The sequence below is a fragment of the Paralichthys olivaceus genome, chromosome 4 (genome assembly GCF_024713975.1).
Source record: "Paralichthys olivaceus isolate ysfri-2021 chromosome 4, ASM2471397v2, whole genome shotgun sequence".
Lineage (NCBI taxonomy): Eukaryota > Metazoa > Chordata > Actinopteri > Pleuronectiformes > Paralichthyidae > Paralichthys > Paralichthys olivaceus.
The window spans coordinates 3,602,792-3,617,183 of NC_091096.1; the positions used below are offsets into that span (position 1 = coordinate 3,602,792).

At 44.3% G+C, this 14,392-nt stretch overlaps 1 protein-coding gene across 2 annotated transcripts in view; it reads left to right on the forward strand.

Annotated features, from left to right (window-relative positions):
• kremen1 (kringle containing transmembrane protein 1) overlaps window positions 1–14,392 on the forward strand; it is a 53,892-nt gene that overhangs the window by 31,245 nt on the left and 8,255 nt on the right. For both annotated transcript variants that reach the window (XM_069523345.1, XM_069523346.1), the window contains exons 4-6: window positions 10,831–10,955; window positions 12,740–12,893; window positions 13,202–13,534. In XM_069523345.1, coding sequence (XP_069379446.1) covers window positions 10,831–10,955; window positions 12,740–12,893; window positions 13,202–13,534 — 612 coding nt within the window. The remainder of the gene's footprint in view (window positions 1–10,830; window positions 10,956–12,739; window positions 12,894–13,201; window positions 13,535–14,392) is intronic.

Genomic DNA, 14,392 nt, shown 5'->3' on the forward strand with positions numbered 1-14,392 from the left:
ATCATATAACCTGTTGACTGTGTGAGTGATAAATCTGTTGATGTCACACATCGTTATTGTAGATGACAATACTCACTGTCTGGGACAATGAGCCTCATTGTAAGCGACTGTGATATTTGGATATTTATTGTCATGGAGCTTTCATCGTGTTTACACCTGACTAATTAACACACTTGATGTACGACTCGAGTGCCGCGCTCACAGCAGGTTATACTTTAATCTTTTTGAACTATTGAGGGAATGTTTGATTAACCCTGTCTGTCACCGTGAAACTATATGGTCACAATGGCAGCAGCACCACAAGCATCTGGCGGCTGAGCGAGCAGCCGCACCTCAAACACATAAAAACAAAGTAATTACTGTATGTGTTTGATCCAAGCTTTTATTACTGAACACTAAAGGAAAAATGCAGTGATGAGATTCCATCTTCATTTTGGGTGATTTATGGATGTGACCAGAAGACTGTCTCTCCAAGCTTTCCTTTTTTCAACCTTTGGGGATGAAGCTGAACTTTCCATCGGTCAGAACTTAACAAGGTTTCACAGAGATATTTTTATAATTAACTTTTTATTCCGTTTGCTGTAAATGTCCATTTTTATTCGCTCAAATGCAGGTTTTACAAGCCCTGACCTCAGTGATTCGCTGACTTTTCCTCTGGTGTTACGATGACGTTTATCCACGGTTTGGTTCATTTGCAGTGTGAAAACATTTTTTTTAAGGGATAGTTCAGACTTTTTGGATCAATTGCAGAAAGTTGAGAGAGCATTAAACAATGGAAGAAGAAAAGGAAGCAGCTCACAGTCTTCACCTCCGACGATAGAATGTTTGAATGACGAGGTCTCAGAGTTCAGACAGAAAAAAAGCTGAGCATAACTGAGCTTTTAGCTGTGTCCAAATACGTTTCAGGGCTCGAGCTCGTGGAGATGGATACAAGAACAGATCGAAGAAAATCAAGATTAGACGGTACGAGAGCAAAAATGAATCAAACGTGATCAATAAAGCAGCTTTCAAACCGTGATGTCGTGCTTTACAGGAAGAAAATTAAGAATTGAGGGTGAAAGCAGTTTGACGATGACACGGCATTAGGGCAGAAATATAAGAGTGAAAGTGCTGCAGATGAGAAAAGAAATAAAATATAATAAACCAGTCAGTGAGATCAGAACCAGGTGAATTCACCATGACGTCTAAGAATATTGATTTATGATGCTCGTAAAGTTAAAGAGGTTGGATCTGTTCCAACCAACGGCTTCAGTCAATAATTATCAAACAAACACACACACGCCTTATACCTCAAATTACAGTGCTGTGAAGAAAATTCATAAATAAGGAACAGACAGAGAAACATCTTTGAAGATTTTTTTTTACGACAGGCAGGAAAAGTGAAACAGTCGAACGAACGTCAGAGAAGAAAACAAATGTGAGTCTAAACGAGGAACAAGCCGAGATAAGTGGAACATGTCGGAAATGTGTTGCCTGAGCCTGGGATGTTTTCAGGTTCAGTCGTTGCTGCATTTCTGTCTCTCCGTCATTTTTATTCAGACAGAATTCTTCCCCTAGGTGGTCTTGAACCAGCTTCCACCACAACCCACCCTTCCTACCATTATACTGAGGCAGGTTCAGGCACCACTGAGCGGAGAAGTGTGTTTGTTTGTTCACTGTACTTCAGACAGTGTAAAAAACATTTTTTGTGAAGTGAGCCTATGCCTTACTTAGGTAGTTTCAAATCAAACCTGTTTAAGCATAAACTTTACGTGAAATTTCCAGAAAATTGGGTGCAGAGTTCGTCCGTCCGGGTCAGACGTGTTCACAACAACAGGAAAATGAACGTTCTGACATCTGAGTGGAGCAGCAGGCGGCAGGAAGTGACGTATAAATTCTGCTGCGGAAATCACACGTTTTTCTTTACAGCACGTCGACACCAAAAGCTCGTGAACCTGGTCGTCTTTCCAAGTTGAAATCTTCTTCTGCGTCTTCTTTGGGATCATTCGGACATTTTCCAGACGTTTCATTTGGCGGCTGCGGTGAAAAGTTCCAGAAAATGTCTGCACCAACATTTGTCTTGTCTCCTCCAGAAAATGTCTCGAGTTTCGTACACGGCTAAAAACTTCTGATGAGAATTTATGCGCGGTCACATTTTGCTTTGGAAAAAGAAAGTCAAACATTTTGAACAGATGATCCAGCGAAACCAATGTGCATGTACGTGCACTCTCATGCAACCAGTGTCAAAAATCAGCTTCTTGCCCTCCCTGCCTCAGGCTTGTAAATAAAAAAAATAACATTGCAGATTTTTTACCAACAAAATGAATCATCATACATTTTTCATGGAAATAACCCAGCCTCCTTTTAAGTAAAGGATCACATGCTGTGGGAGTAGATTTTGGAATACAGTTTGATATTTGTGTATTTATTTGTTTTTTCTTGCTGCTTCTCTCCTCGTGGGGATGAAGGAAACTTTAATGCTGACATTCGACTTGTTAACTGGAGAAAAAGATGCATATTTTGAAGAAACGTAGACGCCGTGGTTATAAAACAGCAGAGTGACTGTGACATTTAATAAAAGCACCTTTCAGGAGCAGCTTGTGTGAATGTTGGGTGTTGTGATCGTCTTGTCTTCCTAAGTGTTTGCTGTTTATTCTAAGTATTGAAACGAAAGTTTAAAAAAGACGATCCAGCAAAACCCAAAAATCAAAGACCTGTCTCGAAGGGGGGGGGGTGAAGTTTGCTAACCATCTATAAACTGGAGGAGGAGAAGATTTTGAAGATATGAAGCAACCGAAACTTTAAAACAACAAATCAGGAGACATTTAGATCAATCACAACAGAGGGAACATTTTACCTGTGTTAAGTGCACGGTGGGTAATTGTGGATTTGACGTGTTCCCCCTTTAACACAACATCAGATCCTTCATTCCCTGGTGCAGAGGGTGGGGGAGCTCATTGTTATCTGACCTCTGACCCCTCTCAGCTCCGCCCTCAGGTGAAATACCTGAGTGAGGTGCTGTGAGGAAACTCAGACAGAAACTGGAGCGTACAGACTCGCACACAAAAACCTCGCCAGGGGACATCAGGTGCTTTTAATCCCTCAGCCGCTGCCCCCCCACCCCACCCCCCCCCTCTCTCTCTCTCTCTGTCTCTGTCTGGCTCCTTCCCTCTCTCAACATGGCTGGGGTTAAATCAGCCAGGCCCATTAGGGAATTAAAGGTATTGATTACGAGGCGAGCTGGTTGTGTAGAATGTTTGCTAATGAGAACAAAGTAGATGGCCATTGTATGGTGGTTGTCTCGGGGTAAAGGAGGAGATGAATGGAGGGTCGACCAATTTAGCGCTCAGGAGCGAGGGACTCACAGACCTGCAGGGCTCTGCTCAGGTGCAACGCGCTCCATTACTGGAATCCTGTTCTGCTCGTGTGTGTTTTGCTCATGATCAGCTAAATTTGACGGATTAACATAATCAATGTGACATTTAATTGGAGAGTAAGACTCTGACGTTAACAGTGACACGCTAACGTTAAAGACCGTATATAAAGATGAATGATGCGTCTCCACAAAGCTAATGACAAAATATCCGGGATACAGTCGCCGCCTTCTTTTGACGTCGTGATCGTGGTGTATCACGAGTCAGTCCCAGCTGTCAATCATGATATTTCAACACAAGAGACAAAGAAATGTAAGTCTCACAGATTTACTGCGCACATCTCTGTTCCCCTCATGATAATCTATAATGATTATTCTCTCAGATTTCTGACTAGACTCCATTAATTGTCGTCTCGTTCTTCACTCAAACCAAATCGTTGACTGTACAAACAAGATGTAGGATGTAATTATCTAATTTGCCACTCAGTTTAAATAGGACGTTAATAAATGCCCCTGAAGCCTCAACTTTTTTCTTTACATATTTAATTCCAGGACTGATTAGATGCTAAGAAAATAAACAGGAGTCTGTTCATAGTCGTCTTTACCTTATATTGTTGAGGAATAATTGGATAAAATGGCTTCAAGGGGCCATTAGTGCGTCTTCTTGTTCCAGTGTCTGGAATAATACCTTTTCTCTTACTCTCTATTTTTACTCTGTCTCTTGGCAACGCTGCATCAGCAAAGCTTTTATTGTCCCATGATGCACTTGAACTTTTCCAGCTCCCATATATGCAACTTGCATTTTTACAGCCAAATAAAATGTTACGGTTCGATCGGACTCCTTCTCTTTGGAGTTTGGATGTTCTCTCTGTGTCTGCGTGGGTTTTCTTTTCATCCGCCACCAAGAAGTTTGGTGGTTCGATCCCTTGAACACAGTCTGCATTCTGCACTGAACCCGAAATGGACCTGGCTGCACAGTGTGTGAGACAATAAAGAAAACATTTCTACGGGTTCATATAATTAGTTGTTTGTGCTTCATATAGAAGGGCTGCGTGACTGTGTGCGTGAATGTGACTTGTAGTGTTAGTGGTCGATAAGAATGGGAAAAGCACATTATAAATACCGTCTATTTACAATTTACATTCTCTCTGTGTGGTTAACTTTTTCGTGCACATTCCTGGGGACTGTTATCGGCGTCCAGATAACCGGGGAGAGGTCGATCTCCTTGAAAGTGAACGATGATAAATGGACGTGCGCCACCATGCTTATCTACCGCCTGAGGTGGTCCGCTCATCTTTCCAGCTCCTCGCCCGCCCTCTGATATCAGCGACTCCTCGGGACGCAGGCTGTTTGGTTTGTCAGGGGGAGGCAGAGTGATGCGGTGCGGCGGCCATTTTTCATCTAGTCCCTGCATTGTTCGGCCCGGTCTTTGAGAAGGCACTAATTATTCATTTAAACCTCCGACTCCTCGCTCTTCCCTCTAATTAGATGGTTAGTCACTCTCCCAGGGCCCAGGGCTGCAGCATTGATCTCCTCCATCTCAATCTTGGTGCAACACACACACACACTTGCACACACACTTGCACACACACTTGCACACACACTTACACACACACTTACACACACTGCCCAGAAGTGTGTTTCAAACATCCAACTAGCAGAGTCAGTCTGTTTGATCCGTCTCTCAATCTGTCCAATAATAAATCCTGTATTGTCTCACTGTAACTGTTCCCATTCGCTGGCTGGAGAATTTATGATCTTCATAGAAAAGCAAAGCATAAACCAACAGAAACACGTCATCGTGATTCCCACCTCCCCCGACAGATAGAGTACTTTGTCCAGAAATGCTTGTCCGGGGCGGTGGGGGGGGGTTAGTTAGTGACTTTTTTCCTCTGTGTGTTCTCACAATCTGTGGTGCAGTCGACGAGGCTAATCACAGGCTTGATGAAACGCAGCAGCTGTATTTGTTTATGTATTGCGTATATACTGTACTACAAAAGGAGTAATACATGGGGCCAGGACACAATGAGAGGGAGAGACAGAGCGAGGGGTAAAGGCAGGGAGAGAAAAAAAAAAGAATCACAGAGTGTAAGTGTTGTTTCCTCGCTTTGTTGTATTTAAAATTCCTGGGAAGGCCGTGCATGTGTGTGTGTGCGTGTGTGTGTGTATTCATTAATGGGCTGGTTCAACATACCTGTGTTTTAAATTACATGAATTCAGGATTTCAGCATCTGAGGAATGTGCTTTAAAAATCCTGCTTCTCCTCTTCTGACCTGGCGGCCTCAACACTTTCTGTCATGTGGAAGCTCTAACGAGTTCTTTTGTGTCTGGTTACAGTGTAATTGGATGTTAATGAAGCGGCGGTGCTGCTGTAAAGGATCCGGGAATGTAAAGGTTTTTTTTTTTGGCCTGCGGTAAATAAACATTCCTGTGGATTTTTTTCACACGTCCCGTTATCAGAGATGCTTTTCAGAGATTTCAGAGGTTTCTAGATGCAGTTTACTTTCTTTACAGTCAAGTTGAATCTCTGAGACGCCAAACTCAATGTAGGAAAATAATCAGTGGAAAACTGAGTGTCGGGAAAAGTGTTTCAGGGTCAATGAGGTGTGAAAAGAAAAACAGTAAAATGTTTGTGCCCTCACATCGCTGTCAGAAGACCAATCATGTGATACAAGACAAAAATGCTAACATGGAAAACTCGAGGGAGGTGAAGAGCTGGAGAAGTGTTTTGGAACAGATTCATGAATCTTTGGGACGAGGGAAGAATATGTTTTCAATATGTATGCAGAGTTGCCTCCTCAGTGTGGGACTTTAGTGCAGCTGCTGTTTACTGACATTGTCAAGGTGCAGGACTTATTCTCTGAGAAATCAATGGAAATGTTTAATGACGCAGTGTTTTATAAACCGACAGCAGTAAAATAAAAGCTGATTCTCTGACAGACTGGGAACCAGCTGAAATATCTGAGGACTGATCCACGTCCAACCATTTTTGATTCATTGTTCTGTTTGTAAATGGACCAATCACATAAAAAATAAAGCCAGAGAAGCAACACAAAGCAAATTATTATCTAGCGAATTAATCACTGATCATTCTGTGATTTTTTTCTGTCCATCAAAACAAATGTTTTCCTGATCATCATGTGAAAAGACAAACAAATGAGCAAATGTAAAATAATCTGATGTAAGAATGAAAGGAGAAGTTATTGAGGAGCAGAGGCATAACTTTCACAATGACTGCAGCCATTCATCACGGAGATCACGCCATCACCTACACAGTGACCACGTCATGTATGAACTGTGGGCGCCGGCGCTCAGCCCCATTAAAACTGCCCTTTATATTCCCACGTCCGGATTTGACCATTGTCCATTCAGTGTTTTCCAACCGATCAGAACGACTGAGCTGCTGAACCGGACAAAATCACACGACGGGAACTATTTCAACGTGTGATGTTGAATTAAAAGTTGAGTCACCTTGGAAATTTCAAGTCTGTGAAATAGTTTCCTTCAAGCGTGTGGTCTGAGTGTTTTCGGAAGATTATGCGATCGTTAAATGTGTCACAACGTCTGTTTGTCTCCCACACATTTAAAAACTGGTCAAGAGTTGAAACTCCTGTCGTGTGCTGCAGCTCTTGCTCCCTCTTCTCTCTGGAGCGAGCGGGCGGGCGAGCGAGCGGAGTCTGGAGAGTAAATCTATTTCTGACAAGAGCGACACCATCAAAGACAACAACACTTCTCTTACTCCATCTTTCCTGTGTCTGCTCAGTGTTTTGTTTTCCCCTCTTGCTCCTCTGCTTCCAGATGTCACAGGAATTTTTAACTGTAATTATGTTTCCTTAATAACATGTCTGCCCCCCCACCTCCCCCCTCCCCCTCATCAGCCTACTTTCATGCTCTCGCTGCCAAAACCTGCTGCTCATGTTTGATGTTGTTGGTTCGGTGCTGTTCTCCTCACTGATGTGTTGTGGGTCTGCGCCGTTGTTGTGTCTGCTGCGCCGACGTCGGAGACCGCTGTGTCTCCTGTTCCCTGCCGCACAGACACCCGTGCGCTTTGTTGTATCGCATGCCGTCTCCTGTCGGCATCGCACGTTGCATTGTGGGAAGGCTTCCTCACTGCTCCTTGCCGAGCTCGGGCAGCAGCTCTGCCAGCTCGTGATGAGTCTTGGCTGCGTTGGAACCTTGTTTAGCTCGTTTTGTTGGAGACTTTGTGGGAGTCCCCTCCTGCTGCTGTGATCTCCTGAGGTTTTCAGAAGTCTGGTCGGGGCCGACTGGAGAATTTATGCACCTTGTGTTTCCTTCATTTCTCCCCTCTGGCTTGTAAAGTCTAAATTCCACCATCAGCTTTGAAGTGTTTTTGAATGAGTCTGTGTGTGTGTGTGTTGTTCTTTTATTGTACACGGAGATATTTGCACTTGTTGCACCTGCAAAGCAGATGTTTTAAAGGAACAATGAGTTTTCATGCAAGGGCAGTTTTATGCCTTTTTTTCATAAATCCTGTAAATGCAGGGAAGGTGCATTCTCTGTCTCTATTTCCACACAAACCTCTTGACGATCTGCTGAGATTTGATCCCACGACCTGCTGCTCTTCAGTCCTTCACAGCCTCTGGGACGAGGAGAGGACAAAGACAGATAATTGACTGTAGTCTGCAATCTTCCTGTCAAAGCGAAGTGACAAAAGAGCAGTGCTGCCTTTAATCTGGCTGCTGAGCCCTGCAGTAGCATTTTCTCCCGCTCCACTGAACCTGGCTGCCTTGCTCCGAGGGAGGTTGCTGGTTCCCAACCAGGTGTTTATCTCTCTTCTCTTCTCTGCTCCCACAAACGTCACTGGGATTAATCAAGTGTGAATTTAAGCAATAGTTTAAAAACAACATGCTGTTGCAGCAGTTCTGACTCACCCTGAAAATATGAAACACCTTGAACGTTCTTATTACAGTCACGTTTGATTTGAACATGTCACATAATGAAGCTCTTAAATTGTATTCAACTTTTCTAAATACCATCAGAGAATAATTCATGGATCTGGATGAAACAAAATAGCTAATTTGGTGCAGATATAAATACAAATGTGGTTTCACAAAGGGACTCCTGGGTATGACTTTGTATTGAATCATCTGAACTGACAAACAGTTCTGCATGGAAGCAAATCACAGCTGCAGCCAAACTCTTAATCTCTCTCTCTCTCTCTTCGTCTGTGGCAAAGCTTTCTTGTGTACAATCATTTGTGCGGAAACTAAAACATGTCACACTTTTCCCCCCCGAAAGTCTTTGTGCCTCACTTTTACATAAACAGAAAGAATCTGTGGCATCTGTTGCAAAGGAGCGTTCACGCCAGGCAAAATGTTAACACTGGCAGCAGCTGGCAGCACGAAGACAATGTGTGGTCTTCGGCAGGGTTACCGCAGTTCACGTACTCCTGAGCGAAGGCCATGTTATAAATATTCAAATTCTTATCCGTGTCCAAGTCTCCCATTTGAGAGAGTACCAACGTGAATTCAGAATCGAACCATGACAGGCGCGTAAAGGTGCAAAGTGTTTTTCATTCGTCTTCAGCAAACAACCGGGTGCCAGTTGTTCAATTCGCTGTCATCAAGACGAGCGAGCAGCTTTCAACATTCACATGTCAGAGAAAAAGTGGCACAACAACCGGAGGAGCTCCAGAGACGTTCAGTTCTAGGACAGTGTTGTTACACAGAGTCGGGGGGACAAACGGCTCCACAGTCTCTGAGCTCCTCGTCAGACTCTGCAGCCTCCACAGAACAAGACATTGTCGTTGCGCAAATAGACAGGACGTCCTCCCGTGTGATGTCAAACTTATTAGTATTTAGCAAAATGACTCCTGCAATTCTCCATCTTTTATTAACGTGCTGCTTTCATTTCATAAATTCGATTTAAAACAGGAAGCATCGATCACACTTCCAGCTCTGTATTAACGATGGTTTGTACCTCATTTAAATCCACAATTGAATTTGGAAACAGATGATACAGAACAAGAACATTTTGTATCATCACATGTTTTGGATTTTTGCATCCGTTGCACTGACCACAATGTTGGACGCAGTCGTTACTCTCGTCCTGTCCCTCTTTTCTTTCCATACATGCGATGAAAATTACTTTCAGATTGTGCAAATCTTCGGCCCGAACGTGGAAGTGAAACAAGAGTGAGCCTGTTTGAGTTGCAGCGAGAAACAAATCACAAGTGGGACGAGGACTGTCGGAGGCTTTGTTGGCACTTCCTCGGCTATTATGTTGAATTTAACGGCTCTGGAGTGTGTTGATGTTTTTTAATTCACTGCGCTGGGTTTTGAAGGATTGCATTTGTCTGTTGAATCCACAGCGGATTAATGGAGGTGGGATGTCTGACTTGACTGAGATCTGGAAATGTGTCAGCATCCATCTTGCTGTCTGTCTGTCTGTCTGTCTGTCTGGTCTGTGATCCGTCTGTGGTTGTAGTCCTATTTGTGTCATACATCCCCGAGTGTGTTAATGAGAGGCAGCAACAACGGTCACAACCAAGACTGTATGAGATGTGTAGTCTGTATTCTCTCTTGGAAACTTGACCAAAGTTTTGGGTAGCAGTCCAAAAGACGAACTAGACTTAAGTTTTAATGCTCTCGTGGGTGGCACGGTGGTTTCCGTGTGGAGTTTGCATGTTCTCCTCGTGTCTGCGTGTTTTCCCCGTGTGCTTCCTGCCACAGTCCAGAGACGTGCAGATGAATCTGATCACATGTGATATATTACGATAATGGATGGATTTTTAAATTTCAACATCCCCTGATAAAGCCCAGACTGCTTTGATGGTTCAGCTCCTTCTGTGTTGTGATTTGTCAACAGCATTATGTCGTTCTCCGTTCTCGCTCTACGTGGCGTCGATAGAGGTTGTAACAGACTAGCTAGCAGGCTTTTTAACTGCTACGTGCACAGAAAACACATGTAGAGGCGTCTCCTTCAACACCACACACTGTCACACATGGAGAAACCACTAAATCCCCAGTCTGATGCAACTTTCTCTCACATCTGACGGCGTACATTTTCTAGATTCCAGCTGACTCCAACATCTCTGTCCCATTCACCCCCTTTTTTCCTCCCCTCTCCTCCTCTCCTCTCCTTCTCTTTTCTTCCGAGGCCATGTTGTTGGCTTGCCTGTTGGAAATTCAGGCCAAAATATTCAAACACAGAACAGAATATTTGCAGTGTGTCACCATTGATTTGTCTTCGGGGGGGGGGAACATCTCTGAAGCAGAAACATGATTATAAAACATGAACATCCTGGAGGAAGCCATCACATAAAGAAATATTGTCCTCAAAGCTCCCAACAGGGACGGATCTCTGGAGTGGATCCAGCGGGGAAGCACAATCGAAATGAAAAAGAAAATGGTCCTTTATATTTGTACGGGAAACTCTAATAGCCAGCATGTGATACAGATTGCATCGGAGTTGTGTAAGTGATTTCTGTTTTTAACTCTCGTCTTATCTCTTCACAGTGCCTGGGAACTTGGGCTGCTTCAAAGACAGCGGCGACCCACCCACCCTGTCGGGCACCAGTGAGACCTCCAACAAACTCACCATCCAAAACTGCATCAGCTTCTGTAGGAAGCAGAGATACAAGGTAGGAAAAGTGGGAAACGTATATGAAACAAAGGAAAACTTGTGATTCAAGAGATGTTTAGTGATATATTTTAAATCAAATGAAAGCAGTTTCTGCAGGAGAGAATATTCAGAGAAGATAGACACCTAGACGAGCACATACCTCCTTAAATCCAATGGAGCCTGAGAGTTAAGTCAATAAAACACACTATGAAATATCCATTACGGAAAATGGCACCACAATTTAATCCGCTGGATCCAGATTTTTATTTGAATCTGCACCAAGTTGCACACACTCATGAATATCAGTCCCCCAAAAATATCACTGCCCATGGGAAATCACTGAAAATGTCAAAAATGTCACAATAATAAAGAGACAAAAAAATTTGACTTTCTGGATCCGCCCCGTCGTCCAGATCCACGCCAGAGTAATTTTTTGTCCCTTGTCCCATCGCTGCTCAGAGCTTCATGGAAATCTGGGCCGTCGTTTTTTGAAATGAACTGAACAGGGATGGAGACGTAACGTTATTGGTGGAGCGTGCATGTCCTCAAACGTCTCCTCTCACTCGACGAATAAATGTCCTGTAAGTCGCCTGCCTCATTTCGAAAACTGGCTCCTGCAGCGTAAATGTATGTAAATCATCTGCACGTACGAGCGGCTTACTGACAATTATCACCACGTTGCCGACAGCAGTTTATTCTTTATTCAGCCGTCAAACGTCTTGTTTCAGACCAACCGGCAGACGATGAATCATCCCGACAATCGGTGCTGACAGCTGGAAATGAACGGTTATGAGTCTAATGAACGCCTCCTCTTTGATACCTTCCTCTTGTCTCAGTATCTGGAACGCCATTGTTCCAGGCTATGGACGGTGCCAGGTGTTCATTTTCAGTCTCCGCAGATCCGGTTCAGCTGCGTCTGCATTGACAGGCCCTGACAGCTCCTCCCTCCCCTCTCACATCAGCAGATGTTTCAGGAAAGGGGGGGGGGGGGCAGCATCGTCTGCCCAGACCGTCACTGTCCGTAATGCAGATGTGACACGTCGGAGCGTTGAAACGTATGGATCCCGCGTGACTGTCTGACAAAGAGCATGTCTGATGAGTGAGACAGCAATTCTTCCGAAAGTGTCACGTCGTCGTTCTCAAGCGTCAATTCATCAGATAGAATAATGCAACAAGGACGAAGCCTGATGCATGAATTCCTATTCCATGAGACGCGGAGTGGGAAGTGATGCAGTACCTTCGCTTGTGTGAATTCATTCAGGGCCTGAAAATGGGACAATGGTGTCCTTTTCAATGAAGGACAATAGGTCTTTTGAGAACAAGCAGCCAGTGGTGACGAGGTCAAGACATGTGAAGGTTTTCACATTCCTGCTTTGCCAAGTTCAGGAGCACTTCGCTAACCGCTCTGATGTGGAAGTCGGATAAAGGTGCGCTCGTCGTGAGGTTCATTCTCGACACCTTGTGCGTTTGAAAGGAGGCGGCTGAGAGATTGTGGGTTTCGGATTATGTTATCGTGAAATCGGAGACAAAGCGATCACGACGCTTTCATTTCATTTTCAAAAAAGTGTTAACACAACGTCACATGAGAAACTTTCTATAAAACTTTTTATTTTAACCTATGTTTTCATTGAATGAAAAGTTGGAATGTAGTAATTTATGATATTTTTGAACGTGTTCCCTCGGTCGCTCTTTGTTTCGCTGTCTGGCACCAATGTCCGATGGATTTGGAATGAATGGCATTATGGGAAAGAATGTTTTTATTGCTGAAGCGTTGATCTGCATATCTCCTGTCGTGTTTTGCAGCTCGCCGGTATGGAGTCAGGTTATGCCTGTTTCTGTGGCAACGAGGTGGACCTGCCCGCTCACGGCGAGTCGCCGAGCATGGAGTGTAACCACGTTTGCTTCGGCGACCACACCCAGCCCTGCGGCGGCGACGGCTGGGTCATCATCTTCGACAGTGAGTGATGACCAGTGTCACTATGTCTCCAAATCCACAAACTTCTCACAAACTCATTTCCTCACAGAAACGTGCACTTTTTTATTTTCAGTCCTTTACATTGAACCTGTTTGTCATAAAAAAGTAAAACTTTTCATTTTGAGATTCTTTAACTTTCAGACATTTTTAAATTGTGTCTTAGTCCTGAGATTTAGTTCAAACTCTTCCTCATCTTTAACTGGATATTTTCATCTTGTCAACATTTGAGTCTAGTTTTAGTCCCGATCATCTCATTGGATTGAAAATATCAATTCTCTTCTCTCCTCCAGCCCGAGTCGGAGCGTGCGGTGGAAACTACAGCTCTCCATCCGGAGTGATCTACTCCCCTGACTTCCCCGACAGCTACGCGGCTGGCCGTGTCTGCTACTGGACCATCCAGGTTCCCGGATCGTCTGCCATCCTCTTCAACTTCACCTTCTTTGACATTTCCGATCAGACGGACATGGTGGAGCTACTGGACGGCTACACCAACCAGGTGGTGGCGCGCTTTGACTGGCGCAGCCCGCCGCGGGAGCTGGTGAACGTCACGGGCGACTTTGTCGTACTCTACTTCTACTCAGACCGCACCAACCAGGCCCATGGATTCGCTCTGCTTTATCAAGGTAGGAGCCCAGTGTCCTCTGAGGCGCAGATGAAGTTGTTTTATTCAGTCAGAAGTGTCCAGATGTGTCCAGATGTTTGAGTGTGTTGGTGAGTCAGTGCGTGTAGCTTTAAGATTCATTTAGATTTTATCCATTTGAACAAACAAACAAAACACTAAATCTAGATGTGGTGGCATCACAGACACAAATAAATCAACATACGGTATCCGAGATCTGAAAAAGTTATTTTGCTTCGATGTGAAACTGCAGCGGGTCAGAGGACGACTGTGGTTCACACATTCAAAAACCTTCGTCTGTCTGTGTGTGTGTCCTTAATGTGTCTTGGGTGCGTTCGCCCGTGAAGTCCGAGCCGTCCACACGTGACCAGATCTCTCGGATGATGTTTAAATCCAGATCTGAAGTGTCACACCTGCTTATTTGAACCATAACCTCCTCAAACCCACCAGCAGCCACATTTGCATGCTCAGGTGTGTCCTGAGCGAACGCGCGTCCGCTCTGCGAGGCTCTTGTCACGCCACTGGCAGAACCTTTTCTCTTTTCATTTGCTAGTCAATGTCTCACAGCCGCGGGTGATACTGCATATTTAAATAATGTTTTGTTTTTCCAGGAACTCACTCTCTTATCAACCTGCAGCAGGCTGATTTGTGCTCCTTGGCGGATTTAGTTTTTTATGCCACCTACATACAAAATGCTGTGACTCGCTGCACCGCGGCCTCTGATGTCGCGGTTTGACTTTGGGGCCGAGGAGGAGCTGCAGTGCACGGAGAGTTGAAAACCTCACAGTTGATTATTGAATCTCTCCAGACGAATGTTAAAATGAAAAAAAGGAACGCCGTTGTTTTACATTATCTTCTCGCT